General features: G+C 36.6%; 2 protein-coding genes across 4 annotated transcripts in view; one reads left to right on the forward strand and one right to left on the reverse strand.

The window, feature by feature from the left end:
- Positions 1 to 798: 798 nt before the first annotated feature.
- Positions 799 to 4,928, forward strand: CCDC43 (coiled-coil domain containing 43). The gene is made up of 5 exons (XM_070729529.1): positions 799 to 999; positions 2,392 to 2,479; positions 2,870 to 3,005; positions 3,657 to 3,715; positions 4,195 to 4,928. The coding sequence occupies exons 1-5, from the start codon at positions 835 to 837 to the stop codon at positions 4,380 to 4,382; spliced, it is 636 nt and encodes a 211-aa protein (XP_070585630.1). The 5' UTR covers positions 799 to 834; the 3' UTR covers positions 4,383 to 4,928.
- Positions 4,929 to 7,815: 2,887 nt separating this feature from the next.
- The window catches only part of MEIOC (meiosis specific with coiled-coil domain), a 33,486-nt gene continuing 22,205 nt past the window's right edge, over positions 7,816 to 19,096 (reverse strand). For all 3 annotated transcript variants that reach the window (XM_070729633.1, XM_070729632.1, XM_070729634.1), the window contains exons 6-8: positions 14,021 to 14,155; positions 12,865 to 13,045; positions 7,816 to 9,421 (exon numbers count right to left, since the gene is read on the reverse strand). In XM_070729633.1, coding sequence (XP_070585734.1) covers positions 9,192 to 9,421; positions 12,865 to 13,045; positions 14,021 to 14,155 — 546 coding nt within the window. In that variant the 3' untranslated portion in view covers positions 7,816 to 9,191. The remainder of the gene's footprint in view (positions 9,422 to 12,864; positions 13,046 to 14,020; positions 14,156 to 19,096) is intronic.

Here is a 19,096-nt window from a genome sequence, read left to right on the forward strand (position 1 = left end):
TGTTTTTAAATTACCTTTTAAAGATGTTTTTTCCCTTACTGTAAGCTGCCCAGAGTCATTTGGGAGTTGGGTGGCATATAATTAAAATAAATAAATAAAATAAATGGCTAGTCTAGCAAAGAGATGGACCAAGGGAGATATGATAGCAAGGTACCAATATTTGAGGGGCTGTCACAGAGGGGCGGGGGTTTCAAGCTATTTTCCAAAGCACCTGAAAGCCAGGAAGGAATGGATGGAAACTGAGGAAGGAGAGATTCAACCTGGAAATAAGGAGACATTTTCTGACAGTGAGAGCAATCAGCCAATGGAACAGCTTGTCTTCAGAAATTGTGGAAGCTTCATCACTGGACATTTTCAAGACGAGACTGGACCTGCTATCTGTCAGAAATGGTGTAGGCACTTCTGCTTAGGCGGGATGGACTATATCAGGGGTAGGCAAAGTTGGCTCTTCTATGACATGTGGACTTCAACTCCCAGAATTCCTGAGCTAGCATGACTGGCTCAGGAATTCTGGGAGTTGAAGTCCACAATTCATAAAAGAGCCAACTTTGCTTACCGCTGGACTAGATGACCTACAAGATCCCTTCCTAGTCCGTTAATTTATTAATCATACCATATGTCGCTTTGGAGACAAGACTTTTTGAAACCCAATAATCGCTAAATTAAATGGCTGCGCTCATACTATTTTCTGTTAAGTTATCCCAGCTCACAAGGCTAATATTTTTCCCGAAGTTTACACCTCCAATCCCTACACTTTGTTCGAACTTCCGCCGCCGGAGCACTGCGCATGTATATTAATTCGCGGCTGCTATTTCGGACGGGTTATGACCCAAGATGGCAGCGCCCTGCGCTTTTGAGCCTTGGCTTGAGAGTCGTCTCGAGGCCCTTGGATTAGATGGAGACGTGTACGGTGGATACATACGAGGTGTATTGAGGGAAGCGGAGTGCGATGCAGAGCGGTTGGAAGGGCTAGCAGGGGCCTTGGCTGCGGGGGAATCGGTGAGAATGACGGCTAATTTGGTCCTGGCCGGCTTCCGTAGCTATTTTCCCCCTCCCTCCCTCTTTTTCTTTCCCTCCTATGACACTATCAAAATGGATTTCGTATCTTTCCTCGCTTTTGGGGAGTTATTTTATTCGTATGTATAAAATATATCCAAAGTGCGCGTGTAGAGTTCCAGGAACAACGAGGTATTTAGATGTATTTCACCGAGTGTAGTTTTAATTTTTATCTCTAGTCATTATTCACGTGAAGTATCTCGAGGTGACAGGTTATGTTTTCAAATCTGGATTTAAATTCCTAGTATTTACTGAAAGGGTTTAAGTAACAGTCTGTTTCTTATGAAATATCCTCATTCCTTACATTACAAATAGGAGGTGGTTCTCTTCTGATCATAAATCGATCTGTGATAAAGTTGGCATAAAAACCGTCAAGATTGTATTAAGTGTTTTGAAAAGTCTTAATGTAACTAAGTTTATTGTTGCAACCACAGGTCATACCTTATAATGTGCCATAGTAGCAGTAGCAGTAAAATAGTAAGATTGTAACAGTAATAAAATATTAGCTTTTTAAAAAAGAGTAAAGAAAATAAAGCCAAGATTGCAACTAAGAATTTATGCATTTCTTTTTATGTCTAAAGAATAAGAAAACAAAAATAGAAACTTGGTTGCTGACAATTGGAAACATCTGCCAAAAAAAATGGTTAATTTTTTTGAGATTGGAACTGTGTGAAAGTTATTTATTTAGAATGGAATGGAATAGAATAGAATTGGGCACACAAGGAATTTGTCTTTGGTGCATATTTATCAGTCAAATTTAGAAACTAACCATCTCATTTTAAGAATCTGTTAGTCTGTTTGGTTGCCTCAAACTTTCTGAGTGTCTTATGTCTCAGGACTACAATTCAAGAATGTTTTATTTTGCTTTCCACTTAAAATATAACAGTAACATACCAGTTTGTTTTATGGCAATGCTGCAATCCTGTATCAATGTATTTCCATTGAATAAGTGGGACTTGCATACATAGCTTACCTTCTGCTTTTATGTAACTGTTTAAAAATACTTTCTTGTGATTCACAAAATTCTAAGTAACTCTCTTGTACCAGTAGTCATATATTTATTTGTTCTATTGTGCTATAGTCTAAAATTAATGCTGTTTATGAACTGATTTCTTCACTAAATGATCAGGCTCTGTGATAAAGTTGGCATCAAGCTTCCCAATTAAGAAACGCTTTCAACGATTGGTAATGCAATAGTTACACACATAATTATTAAAAAAGCTGCATAAATTTGCATCTTCAGTGGATTTCAGATTACAGAGCAAAAAGAATAATATTTTTGTTTTAGATAGGATTTTCTTGATTCAACTCAGTAATTTCTCTGTTCTTGATCAGGATGAAGATGTATTACAAGAAGTTTGTAAAGAAATAATTAAAAAATGGTCAGAGGCCCAAGATATTGAAATTAGTGAGAAGAAAAAAGGTATTAAATGGCACTCTTTATGGTAGTCAAGATGTTGAATGGATTTGAATACTTTTGCATTATTTTCACTGCAAAAGATATTTTTATCTTCTTTTTTCCAGTTCTGATTTCATGACATAAGCTTCTGTACTCTACTGTGCAGTTTCTTATTTTACGTTTACTCTATTTCATTTTATTTTACATTGGGTTTTTTATGAATGGTTTTATTTTGCTGGAATTTTTAATTTATTTCATCTGAGGCTGTAAAAGTTATTGTATAATTTCAACTTTTTAAACATTGCATTCAAGCTGGAGGAAATTCTGATTTCTGGAAAGCATCATGGTCATATGCAAGAAAATCAAAGCTTCTTGGTGGACTTTATAATAACTCATTCTTACTTTTCTTCCCAGATGAGATCCAAGCCATTACGAACATAATTGAAAAACAGGCACAAATTGTTGTGAAACCTAAAGAGGTCTTGAAGGAAGATACACTTCAGAAAGCTGCTCTCCTGGCACAATATGCTGAAGTGACAGATGATGAGGAATATCCTTTCTCTGCTGCAAGTTCTGAAAGTGTCTATTCTTTAGCTGGCTGATTCAGTAACTTAGGGCTGGGGTGAATTGTATTCTTTGGTTAGCTATTTTTTTGTTATATCCAACTCTGTATTATAAAGATATCTATAATGATTGGACAGGGATAACTAATAACCAACTGTGGTTTAATCAAAAAAGAGTCTCATTATTCTACCATCTATTTAACAGAAGTTATGTCAATGATTATGTCAAAATTAATAACGGTTGTATTCCCATCACCCATCGTTTTATTTAAGTAAAGATAAAGTAGGAAACTGCTTCAAAATAATTTAAATGATTTTAGCATGGACTAAACACACTCACGATGAAAAGTTCTTTATTTTAGCCATGATAGCTTGGGATGTAGTTTTCTATACTCGTAAAAATCTCTGGTTAATAGATACCAAGAACAAGAAGAGGTTGAAGATACCTACAGTATATTATCTTTGATGGAAGAAAAACTACAGGCAAATATTTCTGATTATTTCATTAGGGGAATAGAAGATTATTTCTGGTCTCTTAATTATTTTTTATAGTGGCCAATGGTCATGAAGTATCTTACATAGGCATTTAATACATTTGTCCATATTGCCAATATTTTATTATCCTTAACTCAGTACACTGAAGTAAATGCACATGAAGATTTGGGAGCAGCAGCAATGCCTATTCCTTCTAACAAATGTATCCTTTGTAGGATGGTCCTTGAAGCTAAATTTGATCATTCTTGGAATAATAATAGAGAAGCATATTGTGTCAATGGTATAAAATTTTAAAGAGTGTTGAGTCTCTAGAAGGGAATCTTGAGTAAAAAAAATGGAATTTACTTTTATTTCAATTATTGTAGAAAAGATTTTCAAGCTTTCTTCAATGTCTTCCTGGTACAGATCATGCTTGCAGCAGTTATTTTCTTAATAAAATCTGTTGCATCTTGTACTTCGCTGAATTTTTTTAAAAAAATCTCTTCAGAATAAACTTAGTAAATTGAGGAATAGTTACATTTTCCACACTGAGAAATGCAAGACTGAATTGAAATTTGAATGCTAAATCTCATTTTCCATAGAACCATATGGAATTTTAAAGTTCTGTTGCAAGCATGTTTAGATAAAGCCAGAACTTTATGTGCTCAAAAGGTTTGTTCTCCTTAACTCTGTGCTTGTTAGCTTTGTTCAAAAATACAAACTTAGAAGATGTTATGAATGCTCGTAAGCTGGAGCGAGAACATCTACGTGATGAATCCCAGCAAAAGAAAGATCGGGACAAACTCCAGCGGGAGAAAGACAAGCTGACTAAGCAAGAACGCAAGGAAAAAGAGAAGAAGAGGACACAAAAAGGCGAGAGGAAGCGGTAGCTAAGAGCGGCTGCTGGACTTTGTTCCCCTCCATTATCTAAAAGATGGCACAGCATGCCTGTTCAGCCAGAATGATCAAGCAGGCAGAAGCTTTTTGAACCTTTTTGTTTTTCCAAAGCAGCAGCATGTACTTGACAAGATTGGCAGAAAGTGGGAATGTTTTTGCTCTCACAATAAAAACTTTGTTTTCAAATTTTGTGTATACAATTTTGCTGTCCAAGAATTTGGCTGAATTGTCATAAGCAAGATGTATAACCAAAGAACTGGTTACTATCATTTTCTGCTCTTATTAAATATTTTATTGAAAAGTGTAAAGTTAAGGAACTTCTATAATATTCAGTCTACCCAAAGGTTACTTATAGGTGGTAGAATTGTTGAGAAAAAAATCCAGTTTGCTACATCTATTTGTCAAGAAGAGATAACATGCCATGGCAAATGTATAAGGGTTGGATTTAGTGCAATGCTGTAAACTTCTGACATCAAATGTGAGACAACATATTTCATTGGTTCAGGATGGGCCTAATAAATCCATGTGACTTAGCAAAACTGTACTGTTGCTACCTTAGGTAAAACTCTATGAATTTAATTAGCATGATACATGCTTGACTTCTTGTTCTATACATTCTTTACAATCTACCATATTTATCGCAAACATTATTAAATTCAAGATGATCGCTCTCTGCAAAGATGCTTAATGTTTATAAGATGTTATGATAATTTTTAACAAATATCAAATAACTCTTCCTTTATAGACGCAAAGTAATTTGGAATAAGAAAAAAAATCCTTTTATAGAAATAGATTATTGTGTTTGAGGCTGTGAAGTCCCAGCTTAAGTTTTGCTGTAATGCAGAAGCATGATCACCTTAATTACAAGGGATTTAAAGTTATTGCTTTTGCTTTACTTTTTATTCTAACAGATGCTCCCAAAGCATCTTTTTTTATCCTGCTATTAATCCTATTATAGTTTTATAGTTCTAGTACAGCATGAATATTTCAGTACCTAGGATTCTGGCTACTTGATTCCAGCCTTTATGCAATGAATGTTACTCATTTTATGCAGTCACTCTCTTAAATGTTTTAGAATACAGTGGTACCCCTACTTAAGAACGCCTCTACTTAAGAACTTTTCTAGATAAGAACCAGGTGTTCAAGATTTTTTTGCCTCTATTTAACCATTTTCTACTTAAGAACCAGAGTTGCTGCTGAAAAATTTCCCAGGAAATTTGAGTGGCACGAAGGCCCGGCCAGTTTCCTGCTATTCCCCCTTTAATCCCGGCCATCTTGGGCTTTTCTGGGCTGTCAGAGGAGCCTTTCAGTTGCGCTTAAGGAGGCTTTGGTAGCCCTGAGCGAATGGAGTGTTTTCCTTTCTCTGGGCGCTTGGAAAGGGAATAAACCACTTCGCTGTGGTGACTCTGTCGCGCTGCGTCTCCTACACCTTGCACAAGGTTGCCTTCCAGAGCATCTGGGCGTGGAAAGACAAAAGGGGGCGCTTCGCCCTGGCCAGATCAACTTGGCTTCAGCGAAACCAAGGAGTCACGACAGTGAAGGAAAGGTACCCGCTACAAAGCAAACAAGCGAGAGGGGAGCCCTTCAGCATGGGAAGGAAGCAGGTAGCAGCAGCAGCAACCATCTTTTGGTCAAAGGAGCGGGAGGTTCCCCCCTCGCCCGCCTGGGTTTCTCTCTGGCACAGTATATGGCAGGCAGCCTCACGCTGGGTGTATGGGAGGCACATGCTCCTCGCCGCCTCAGAGTCCCTCTTTTTTATTAAGCCTTAAAGTTTCAGGTTTTTTTTATTTCTTCTTCAGCAGCGACTGTCCTCCCCCTCCTCCCACCCAAATTCCGAGCTTTTATTTCTTTCCTAATGGGTTTGCACGCATTATTTGCTTTTACATTGATTCCTATGGGAAAAATTGCTTCTACTTAAGAACGTTTCTACTTAAGAACCTGGTCACGGAACAAATTAAGTTCTTAAGTAGAGGTACCACTGTAATTGCTGTACCATAGCAATAGCAATACCACTTAGACTAAGAGGGAAAACTAAAAAAAAAATAGAATATTGGGCAAAAGTTCATTTATTTCAGTAATGCAACCTAAAAGGTGAAACTAATACGTATATGAGAGAGACTCATTACATGCAAAGCAAGATAGTTCATGCCGTGATTTGTCATAATTGCTATGATTATGGGGTACAACTCATGAAACCCCCAAATCCATTACCTCAGAAAATTCAAATATGAAAAGGTACAATATTCCAGGCTCAAAAGTCCCACTCTATTCAGCTAATTAAGACATAATACCTGCAAAGGGTTCCTGAGCCTTTAAATGATCTCTGTCTGGTTCAGTAGGAATCACAATCATGGGAAAGACTGCTGTCCTGACAGTTGAGTTGGACAGAAAACCACCACTGATACCCTCTATAATGAGGGAAAGTCTCAAAAGGTAATTGCAAATATAGTTGGATGTACCCAAAGGGTTTTTACCAAAGCACACTAATAGAAAGTTAAGTGGAAAGAACAAGTATGGAAGAAAAAGGTGCACAAGTAGCAGGGATGACCAGAGCCTGGAGAGGATTGTCAGGAAATGGCTATTCAAAAGTGTTGGGGACTTTCAGAAGAAGTGGACTGAGGCTGGAGTCAGTGCATCAAGAGCCACCACATACAGAAGGATCCTGGACATGGCCTTGAAATGTCATATTCCTCTTGGCCTGAACAACAAATGTCAGAAGCATCTTACTTGGGTTAAAAACAGATCTGGCCTGTTGCTCAATGGTTCAAAGTCCTCTTTTTTGATGAGAGTAACTTTTGTATCTCATTTGGAAATCAAGGACCCAGAGAATGGAGGAAAAATAGAGGCACACGCTGCAAGATGCTTTACGTCCAATGTAAATTTTCCAGTGTCTTGATTTGGGGAGCCCTGTCATCTGCTGGTGTGAGTCCACTGTGCTTCATTAAGTCCAGGGTCAAACAGCCGTCTACCAGATTTTGGAGCACTTCATGCTTCTATCCACCCACAAGCTTTATGGAGATGACTTCATTTTCAAAATATTGGCAAGATCAAATTCTGTTATGTCAATTGAACAAGTAGTTCTTTAATTCTCCATACAAATGTGCAAACTGGGAAAAGTGCATCGGATCTGGTATTTATATGCTCAAGGTACCTGTCATTCCTTTTCCTCAACTTGCAATTCCAGGATATTCAGGTTGTCAAAGGAGCCAATGATAGATACAGCGAGAACATTGCTGAGTCCAAAACACTTCTCCCACCTAAACTGAACAGTTAGTTATCAGATCCTATTAGAAAGTACAGCCAAAAACTTGTAAAAATGCTGGAAAAGTGAAGCCTGGGACCCTGAAGGTTTTATTTATAAAACTTATAAAGATATGCCAATAACTTATCTCTAAAAGTCAAGTCTTAGACATAGGAAAAACACAATTTACTGCAACAAAATCCAGTTTATTAATTGAGAGACTGAAGTCAGTACAATATGTGTTTTCATAACATGAAACATTTCAATGTCAAAACTCAACCCATCTTTTGAGTGGCTACTGTAGCATAGTGGTATGAATTTGCTGCCATCTGCAGTTTATTTTGGCAGCATGGAATGTCATATCAGTGATCAAAATTGTTCCCCATATTTTCTCTTGCAATCTCAATCAATTCCTCTCATCATCTAAAGGCAATCTATGTGGTTTGATTATACTTTTTATCACACCAGGATTTCTAAACGCTGGAAGAACACAAATATTTAAAGTATCTGTGTACCTAGCAAAGGGCAGATTAATAAATTTTATCCAGACATTATACAGTTTATGTTCATGCTATATTGTTAAAACCCAAGATCTCCTGAGCCACATAATAACATGCTAATTTAATAAGTTACTCACATTCAATAAAAAGGTATTAAGACAAAAGCAATTGTTCAACAGTGCTAAGTACACAGAATCAAACCAAGGAAACAAAATATATATTAAACAATTTCAAACCAAACTGGCTAAAGTGTAACCGTAAAGAAAGTGCATTTCAGAACTTCTTGATACCCTTTCTTAAAGTGAACCAAGGGTATTAAAAATACTCATTATTTTAGTTGCAGCACGACTGTAAGGACACAGATTACATAAATGTAATTTTTGTTTACATTTAAATACTTTGAAACAGATATTTAAAATAATAGGTACAAATGATTTCAGAGCTTTTTTATGTTTCGTAACATGCATGGTTGGATAATAACTTTATGATAGCATCACTAATTTGAGAAAATCAGGTTAATTTTGTACTTAAGCTTAGAATAAGATTTCAAATTCATAAATATGTCTTTCTTTAAATATTTTCATTTTTAAAAATTTTCATACTGGGTATGTTTAGCTTCGTTTCAGTTTCCAGGTAATCATTGCCTAAATGAAATCTTTTTTCTTTTCACAATCAAAGCTTGTCTTACTAGACTGTGCACACAATATGTGACAGTAATTCATTTCATTATTTGAAAGTAATAATGTAATCTAAATTTTTTATTATACAAGCAAACTCTGTGTATATTTACACTGTAGAATGGGTTTAAAATGTACTGATTTATTGAACCTAATACAGTAGTTCAGCCTCATTAATATACTGATTCCAACAGCAGTCAACATAGACATCTTGGCTTATGTTAACTGATACTTATCAGTTAGCTGCTGGATTCACATAAGCCAACTTTACTTTCTTGTATTTACTTTTTGGACAGAATGTTTAAACATATATTTACCATTTTAGTGTACTGATATGTGTGTGTATGTATGTGTGTGTGTGTATTTGTGTTTTGCCTTTGCTTTTCAGTGTTTTTTTGTATCTCCCCTTTGAATCATAGGATTGCCACTATTCATCTGATCATACAATTTATCTTGAGATGTTACTAGCTCTTGTAAAACCTTTTCCATTTCAGCTGGTACAGATGTATAGGTTGTTTTAGGCAATGTCATCTGAAGAGCACACCATAGTGTAGTACGAGCTTTACGTGTTGCTATGCACATCTCTTTAATAGCCAACGCAAGAGCAAAAACATCTACAAAATAAGAAAATATAGAAAATATAAATTCTTATCAACTGTTGAAAATCATTACTAAAACACAAACCCATACAATAGCTGCTACTGATGTCAACAATACTACATTATTTTTATACTATTGTGGAAGAAAAATATATCTGAATCATACAGACGTGATAAATATTACTTATTCCTATTTAAAAGGAGCATAAGAGGAACTGCCATTTAAGAAATCATGATATTGTTAGGGCTTAAATTATTTTAATAAACCACAGCACAAATTATCTATATGGTTTCCCCATCTTTTAATGTATATTTCTATCTAAAGTGTCAGTAATTAATTTGAAGTGGGCAAGAACGCTTTGAATCTGTAAAGGCAGTCTATACCTTTTGTCATCAAAAGGCACTCAGAGCATGCCCATGCCATATATGAAGTACTCTTGCCTGCTTTCAATCCAGTACTGCACATACTCATTTCTGAGTTTAATAATTATGCAGGCTTAGAGAAGATCCCTGAAGATGGGCTCCTTGCACAAGTCTGAAAGTTCAGAAGACCAATCCTCTGGTCGCAGCTTCTTCAGTTCGGAAGCTGGACAACTGAAAATCTCTATAGATCCAGACTATAAAATAGAACTCAAAATAGACAAGAAAATAATAAGACAATTCTTGCCACCCTAGATGAGATTAAATCACCAGGACCAGATTGATTACATCCCAGAATTCTGAAGTTGCTGGCAGACCTAGTCAAAGAACCTCTGAACCTTATCTTTTAAAATGCCTGGAGCACCAGGGAACTATCAGAGGTCTGGAAAAGTACCGATGTGGTTCCCATCCTTAGAAAAGGAGAGAAAAAACAAATCCAGGAAACTACAGGCTTATGAGCCTGACATCAATATCTAGGAAGATCCTGGAAAAGATCATCAAACAAAAGATCTGTGAGCATCTAGAAACTAGCAAAACTAGTACAAGAAGCCAATATGGCTTTGTCAAAAACAAATCACTCCCAAATTTATTGTATTCTTAGACAAATTAATTAAATTAGTGGACCAGTGAAATGCTGTGAACATAGTATACTTGGACTTCAGAAAGGTATACCACAACCTACGTCTTGGTAAGATATAAAAAATGTGGGATGGACACTACCAGATGGATATGTAACTGGCCGACAAACTGTACTCAAAATTTAGCGCTTAATGGAACTAGATCTACACTGAGGGAAATATGCAGTGATACGCCCAATTCTGCCTAGACTTAGTGCTCTTCAACATCTTCATGGATAATTTAGATGAGAAAATATAAGAAAGCATAAAATTTGCAAACAACACCTTAGAAGATGAGCTCAAGATCCAGGAAGATCTTGAACACTGAGCCTTATCCAACAGAATTCAATTTGGTGATTAAAAAAAGGCTTTAGAATTAAGCAAGAAAAACCATACATATAGGTACAAATAGGTAGTACCAAACTCAACAACAGTAATTTTGAGACATATCTAGGAGCCCTAGGGACAACCATTTAAGTATGAGCTAGCAATGTATGGTTGCTGCCCCACAATCAACAAAGGAACAATATCAAGATCACATGAGGCAGAGGTGAGTTCCTCCCAATTCACAAAAGTTCTGGAGTTTCAGGCACTGTGAGTTTCAGGCACTGGCCTCTTGTTTTTGGCCCCTTTTTGTGAATTTTTGGCACTGTGCAAACGCAGCAGAGCCATGCAGCGCAGGAGGAAGCGAGCCGGGGGAGAGGTAAGTTAGAGCCCGCCCCTAATATGAATTATTAATACCACCATATACTGCCTTAGTAAGATCACAGTTGGAATTGTGGCCAGTTCTGGTCACCACAATACAAAAAAATGATATTGAGGCTGTAAATAAAGTGCAGAGAAAAGCAACAAAGATGATTAGGGATCTGAAAACTAAAATATATGATGTACAGTTGAGGAAAATTGGTATGTCTATTTTAACGAACAGAAGAATAGTGCTGACATCATAACAGTCTTCCTATATTTGAGGGCCTCTTGCAAAGAAGGGGACATCCTATTCTTCAAAGCACTTGAGGGCAAGACATGTAACAGACTAAAACTTGTCAAAGAGAGATTCAATCCAGAAAATAAGGAATCTCCCGACAGTTAGAACAATTATCCAGTGGAATGGCTTGCCTGCAGAGGTTGTAGGGTTCCATCCCTAGAATGTTTTAAAGAAGAGATTGGACAGCCACTTGTTCAAAATGGTGTAGGACAGAGGTCAGCAACCCATGGCTCTGGAGCTGCATGCAGCTCTTTGGGCCCTCTGCCACGGTTCCCGGCCCCTTAATGGGTTTGCCTCACCTCTCATTCCTCTTATTTCTTTTTTTGAACTCCTACCCGAAATGGCAGGAAACAAAGGCTGTCTTATGTGCAAATATGACTTTCCTCCTGCACTCCCATTCCCCTCCTCCTCTTGGACCTCTGGCTGGCTGTGGCAAATCCGGGAGTGTGTGCATGCACGGGGAGACGCTCGTTAAGTGAGCCACTGCCCACCCCCCATGCACCTTTCCTAAGCTTTGTGGCTCTCTTGAGGAGGGTCTCCCCCATGCATGCGCACTCTCCTGGCTCAAGCCACAGCTGGCCAAGGGATCATATGAGGGGGAGAGGGAGGGTCGCCAGAGAGCGAATCACCCTTGTATCTGCCATAGCTGCATGTAAGACAGCCTTTGCATCCTCTGCGCTCAGCCAAAGAGCTGCTGGGGTTGGGATGACATGGCAAGGCAATAGCTGAAGCATTAGTGCTGCAGAGAAGTTACATCCTGCTAAGACCCTCCTTAAGCGAACTACTGCCTGCCCCATGCACTCCATTCCTGACCTTTGGTGCTTGATTGAGGAGGATTTCCCTGTGCGTGCCCATGCTCCCATCAGCCACAGCCGGCCAGAGGTCACGAGAGGAGGAGGGAGGAGGATGGTCTACCAGAGGGGGGAGAGAGAGACAGACACATATAGAGAGACACCGACACAGACACACACACCGAGAGAGACAGTGATATGCAGAAAGGGGGTGAGAGAGACACAGAGAAATACAGACATATACAGATTGATACATAGAGAGGGGTGAAAGAGGGGAAGAGAGGCAAGAGAGAGATAAGGAGAGAGGCAGGGGGGGAGAGAGGGAAGATGGGGAGAGGGACAGAGATACACAGATACAGAAAGAAGGGGAAATAGGGAAAGGGGGGAGAGACATAGAGAATAGTTTTGTAGCTGGGTAGACATGGCTAGGGGGGTTATGTGACTGGGTGGGAGTTAGTGACATTGAGTCAGCTACACCCACCCAGGTTTTGTGGCTCCCAGTCTGTTTTTTTTCTATGGGAAATGGATCCAAATGACTCTTTGACTGTTTAAGGTTGCCGACTCCTGGTGTAGGGCCTTCTATGTGAGCAGGAGATTAAATAGAAGGCCTCAAAAATCCCTTCTAACTCTTTTATTCTGAATTACCTCTGTCATCTTGACACCGGGGGCCTCCTTGTCTTTGCCGATGTGAAGCATTGACAATTTCATCTTTTCTGCGGGATTGTACAACATGTATTGCTTCCAAATGCTTATCAAGAGCAGTACAAATATTAGCATGAAGGGGAGAACTTCGAAGACGTTCCATCTTTCCCAGCAGAGTCACAACCTATGATTGTTAATAGACAGCAGTTTAAATTCCATCCTAATTGACATCTGTCAAGAGAAATTTAGCCCTTTCTCAAAAGTATTGAAAAGAAAAATTTTACTGAATGCCCCACTATAAAACTACAATAAATCTTTCAAAGAACTACATTTCTGTGGATCCAAGGCAACTGTCCTATTTGTATTTGCCGAAGTATCCCCATACCATTTCGCAAGATTCTGAATTTAAAAGTTTCAAGACATTTTGTGTCTTAGAAAATTATATTGATAGAACAATATTTCAGGGGGCTTTTTTACTGATAACTACAATAAATAGATAATTATAAAGTTACTTATACCTGCAGGACCACTTACTCTCTCCAATATTGGTCCACCAGTTAAACCTATTAGGCAAATTTCTGTGAGGTTGGCGGAACAACAGACTGAAGCTTTTCTATGGAACTTCTTTATGGCAGCACAGAAATAACTTTCTTTCATTTTTTTAAAAACAAAAGCAGTGAAGTCCAAGCTGGTCCAGAAGACTTTGCCCAATCTGATATTGCCAGTTTTTGCTTTTTAAATTATTTTTATAGTATTGCTTAATGTATTTATTGTTATTGTTTCTACTTAATGGCTGTCATGTTTTTAGATTCTCTTATGAAAGTTATAAAAGTATTTTTTTAATTCTATGTCATCTGACAAGACAAGTGATATTTTAAACTATAAGAAATATAGTGTATTTTGTTTCACTTGCTTATTTCCTTGAACTGTTCTAATTTTAATAAACTTCAGATTCAGCATATGAAGATATTTGTTGAATGAAAATGTGCAAGCAGGTACTTTTTCTCAGTTTTTGAAGGTATTACACCTTTTTTATATAGTGATAATTCCCTTCTGAACACATGCCTGCTTTTATTTTCATCACTAACCCAAGAGTACAAACAGGAGAAAAAGTTAACAAAGCAGGTAAAATATGAGATTCAAAATGTAAATAACTCACTCTGGCTTGCTCTCGTAACTGATCCACAATTAAACGGTCAACTCTGGATGGATTTGATGTCAGTCTTGGGATAGGAGTGTTATTAGTGCTAGATACCTTCTTCCCAGGGTAATTCTTGGCAAGGGCAGATTCAGTCTGAAAAGCAGAATAACTAATGTCACATTAAAACTAGTTATGATAAGAAATACTTTCTACACTATACTGCAGTGATATCAGCTCCAAGCATAGTTGCTGGATTCCAACTATTCACTAGAATAGTGACTACAGTGGTACCTCTATTTACAAACTTAATTCATTCTGTGACCAGGTTCTTAAGTAAAAAAGTTTGTAAGAAGAAGCAATTTTTCCCATAGGAATCAATGTAAAAGTAAATAATGTGTGCGATTGGGGACACTACAGGGAGAGTGGAGGCCCTGTTTCCTCCCAGGAGATTCCTAGAGAGGCCCCATGGAGGCTTCTCCCTGCCTTTTCCGGTTACAGTTTCAGAGGCTTGGATTTGTAAGTGGAAAATGGTTCTTGAGAAGAGGCAAAAAAAATCTTGAACACCCGGTTGTTATCTAGAAAAGTTTGTAAGTAGAGGCATTTGTAGGTAGAGGTAACACTATACTAGAAAACACTGAAATTTTTATACTAAAAAAACAAGATATTGGACACTGACATAATTTCTTTCTGACATGGAAGAAACCAAAGCACAAAATTCTGTAATTTGCAATTATATAATCACATAGATTGATTCAGCCTTCTGAGGTTGGTAAAATGTTGGGGGCAATATGCTGACATTGTAAACCAGAGAATGTTGTAAAGCACTTTGGAGTGATATATAAGTCTGAGTGCTATAGCTGTTGCTATATCTTCTAGTTTTCTACAGCCAAACTTAAATTTGGAATTTATATGAGGATAGCATTAGGAAGAGAAAAAGTTATTATCATTAGTAAATGATAAATTTAGTTGAAGCTGAAACAATGGTTAATCTCAGATAGCCCCTTTATATCAAATCAGAAAGAACCTTCAGAATAAATGTGACATCACAGACTGGTATGTGAATAAGAATAGACCTATGGCAAAGTACATCTACTAAAATATGCTTTTTAAGTAAGTTACTATAAAATAGTAACTTATAATATTTAATGAAAATATATTCAGAAAATTGCCATGCATATTTCCAATAAGGAGACATAAGAATATACAGTTAAGGTCACAATCTTGGGAATATTGTACAAACAAGAAGGGAAAGTTTTAAAAAAATGCTATCATGGGACTTGCAATTTTGTTTAAATTATCTTGAAACTCAAGAGTTAGCAGTTTTCTTACCCAGAGAACTGGGTTTAAATGGCACAAAAATGGGAAATAAGACAAAATAAGGTATATATTTAATATTATTTTAATGCCTTGTGGAATGAAAATCTGTGAAATGAAAATCATTTGGTGAGAAATATGGGAGAATAATATAGCTGTATAACAATTATATTAACAGAGAATTATATTATTAAAATGATAAGAATTTAGAAACAGAAAGGATGATCAGCTTGGAAATCCTTTTGGTCAAATTAATGACTATTTACCTGTACTAAAGACAGGTGCCTGGAAAGTATCAAAGATTCAATGAGAGGTCTTGAGAACAGTATTTCTTTATTTGTTAAATTTATTTACTGCCTATCTTGTCATTAAGATACTCTAGGCAGCTTACAATACTCTATAAAATCCCTGATCAAAATATATGTGGATCACAAGAGGATAAGAAGCATAGTTCCATTCAAAAAGCACATGTGCATGGCATGGATCTGACACCTTGTCAATATTCTCTCAAGATTAAAAAACCATAACGTCTTTTAAATATTAATGTGTTTTTATGATAGACATAAGAAAGACCATACATAGCATACATTGAAATATTTAACTTTAGTTCAAGCCTGCCTGAACTAAGGAAGGATGCTTAATGGATTATCCAGGTATGAGTAGAGACTTTTAGAGACTTAGATTTCAGATTTCAATCAGGTATCTCCCCTGAGAAATCCATATGGCCTGGGTCCTATTAAGATTTTGTAAAGATCTGAAGACCTAGATTTTTTTTCCAGGCTTTGGAGCAAGATAACTAGATGAGCAACACTGGTATTGGTGATGTGGTTTTGTTTTGGGAATTATTGTTTAATTGGGACATTATGAGTTTGCACTTTTTGTAATATTTTTAAAACTTTGCATGACACCCATAGTTTGAGATGAACAGCTATACAAATTGTTTAAACAAACAGGTACATAAATAAAATATTAAAAACATCCTTAGGGCCCAGGGCAAATTAAAAAATAAGACTTAGAGCTCAAAATGATAATTTTGATAAGAAAATCAGAGAAATGTTGTGCCACTACTATGAGAAAGTATCTTAAATCTCTGACAAATCAAAGGAAGACATGAAGTCCCTAGTTGAAATCCTTATTTGATTTGAGGTTTTATGACCTGAAGCTGCAATAGAAAATGCATTCATGTATTTTACATCCAGAGTGGACTCCTCCCTTTCAAGGATAACAAAAATCAGAGGCTCTGAAAATATTGAGTATCTTAAAATTCAACTGGCAAATTATTCAATTTTTTGAAAGAGATGGATGGGTATCCATATTACATAACATAATCCTGATATCAGGTACCAAGGCCAATGTGAGCATTTATGACGACATAAGATGCAACAGAAATAAGCATATTATGGGGTTTAGTTCTATCTTGATATTCAGAATTTGTGTTCTACCCTCAAAAAAGCAATCTAGAAGAGGGTATTAATGAAACCAAAATAGCTGTTTTCTTGGAATTTAATATATTTGAAAAGAAGAGTTTTAGAAGCATTTGCCAGGTGCACTTATGTAATACAATATACAGATAGTTTTTGACTTATGAGAAAAAATTTTAAACTTCCCAGATGCTGATGGAAGGAGCTGCTGGCTGTGAATGGAAGAGGATAAAAGTAGCAGCTTGAGAATTGTTAGGTGCGCGAATCATATAACTACAAATCAAAAATAGCAATAATACATTCAGGGTTAGTGCACTTGAGTTTGTGATTTTATTTTATTTCAAAAAGACGTGATTTAGTTCATTGTAATATTAGTTTTACAGCTGTGTTTCAAAGTACTCTTTTCAAATTTGGATACTGTAAACAAATTTGTCAACAAATTACTAGTCCATGTGGACAGATTATCTATCTGGAATCTCTAATCTGTGTTCTCTAAGCAGAAATTAGGCACCAATTCAGCCATTCCATTCTATTGAGATGCTGCACTATCAGCCCCCTCTACCAAAAAGATTTTGCAGAAGAAGGGCAGTATGGACAATGGTGGTATCTAGTAGAGCTGTGAACCATAAACACAAAGCTTTTGCTATGTCCCAGTATAAAGCTATAGTGCCCTTGCTAATCTTAATAGGGACACTAAGTGACGGGTTAAGGTAGTTGCAATAATGATAATTCAAATAAGCAGGGATCGTGGTCTGTGATGAAGAACTTACTGTGGAAAGGGGAAAGTATGAATCAGGTATTACACAACAACCACACAAGAGCAGCAAGGTATCCAAAAAGAGAAGCCACCTTCTGGTTGGTGATTCAATTGTAAGGGAGGTATATTTAGGAAAGGATATGGAGGTTTTGAAAGAGGTCAGGTGCCTGCCAGATGCTACTGCCAGCAGAGGCAAGAGGTGTATTCTTAAGATGGTCAAAAATGCCAGTAGGGACTGTTATGTTGATGCTATTATTAGTGCATGCATGTGTGTGCAGGTAAGATTATCAGCTCTGTTGTCAAGCAAAACCAAGCATTTAATAGTAAGTGCCATACCATGTGCACTAATCAAACAAATGGCAACAAAGTAGGCACAGTCAGGTTATATATATAGACAGTAAACATAGGGTCAATCAAAATGGATTCAAATGTCTATACACCAATGAATAGAGTATGAGGAATAAACATGGTGAATTAGAAATTTAAGTAAATGAGGGAAGATGTGATATTGTTGCCATCGCGAAAACTTGGTGGGATGAAATCAACAAAAAACCAGAGTCCCTGGAGAGGGGCGGCATATAAATCCAATAAACAAAAAACCCAAACACATAAATAAATACATAAATAAACAAACACATAAATAAATAAATACATAAACACACAAATAAACACATAAATGAATACATAAACAAATCCATAAATAAATACATAAACAAATCCATAAATAAATACATAAATAAACAAATACATACATGAATGCATATATAAATAAATACATGAATGCATAAATACATACATAATAAATAAACAACTACATACATACATATATACATACATACCATACATACATACATACATACATACATACATACATACATACATACATACATACATAAATGGAATATACAAAACCAGAAGTCTATATGCAGCTAGAGGGATTTACATTATTTAATAGAAAAGACCAAATAAAAGAGGAGGTGGAGTTACACTATATATAAGAAATAACTACATCTCTATAGAAATAGAGCATAATAATAATAATGATAATTATCTTGAATGCATTTGGGTCAATATTAAAGGTGGGTGCAAATGACATTGCCATAGGTCTATACTGTAGGCCACCCAACCAACCAGAAGAAGTAGATGAACTTTTTGCTAGTCAACTAACTAAGGTATGTAGAAAACACATCACAAGAGTAATGGGGGATTTTAACTACCCTGACATCAACTTTACACCAAGTAGAGGATCCAACAGGTTCCTGACAAACTTAGCAAACAACTTTGTTTCCCAAAAAGTAGAGAAGGAAACAAAGGGATCAGCCATATTGGACTTAATACTCACTAATAGAGATGGAATAGAAACATAGAAACATAGAAGACTGACGGCAGAAAAAGACCCCATGGTCCATCTAGTCTGCCCTTTTACTATTTCCTGTATTTTATCTTACAATGGATATATGTTTATCCCAGGCATGTTTAAATTCGGTTACTGTGGATTTACCAACCACGTCTGCTGGAAGTTTGTTCCAAGGATCTACTACTCTTTCAGTAAAATAATACTTTCTCATGTTGCCTTTGATCTTTCCCCCAATGATAGAAGGT

Source organism: Erythrolamprus reginae, chromosome Z (genome assembly GCF_031021105.1).
Source record: "Erythrolamprus reginae isolate rEryReg1 chromosome Z, rEryReg1.hap1, whole genome shotgun sequence".
In the NCBI taxonomy this organism is placed as follows: domain Eukaryota; kingdom Metazoa; phylum Chordata; class Lepidosauria; order Squamata; family Dipsadidae; genus Erythrolamprus; species Erythrolamprus reginae.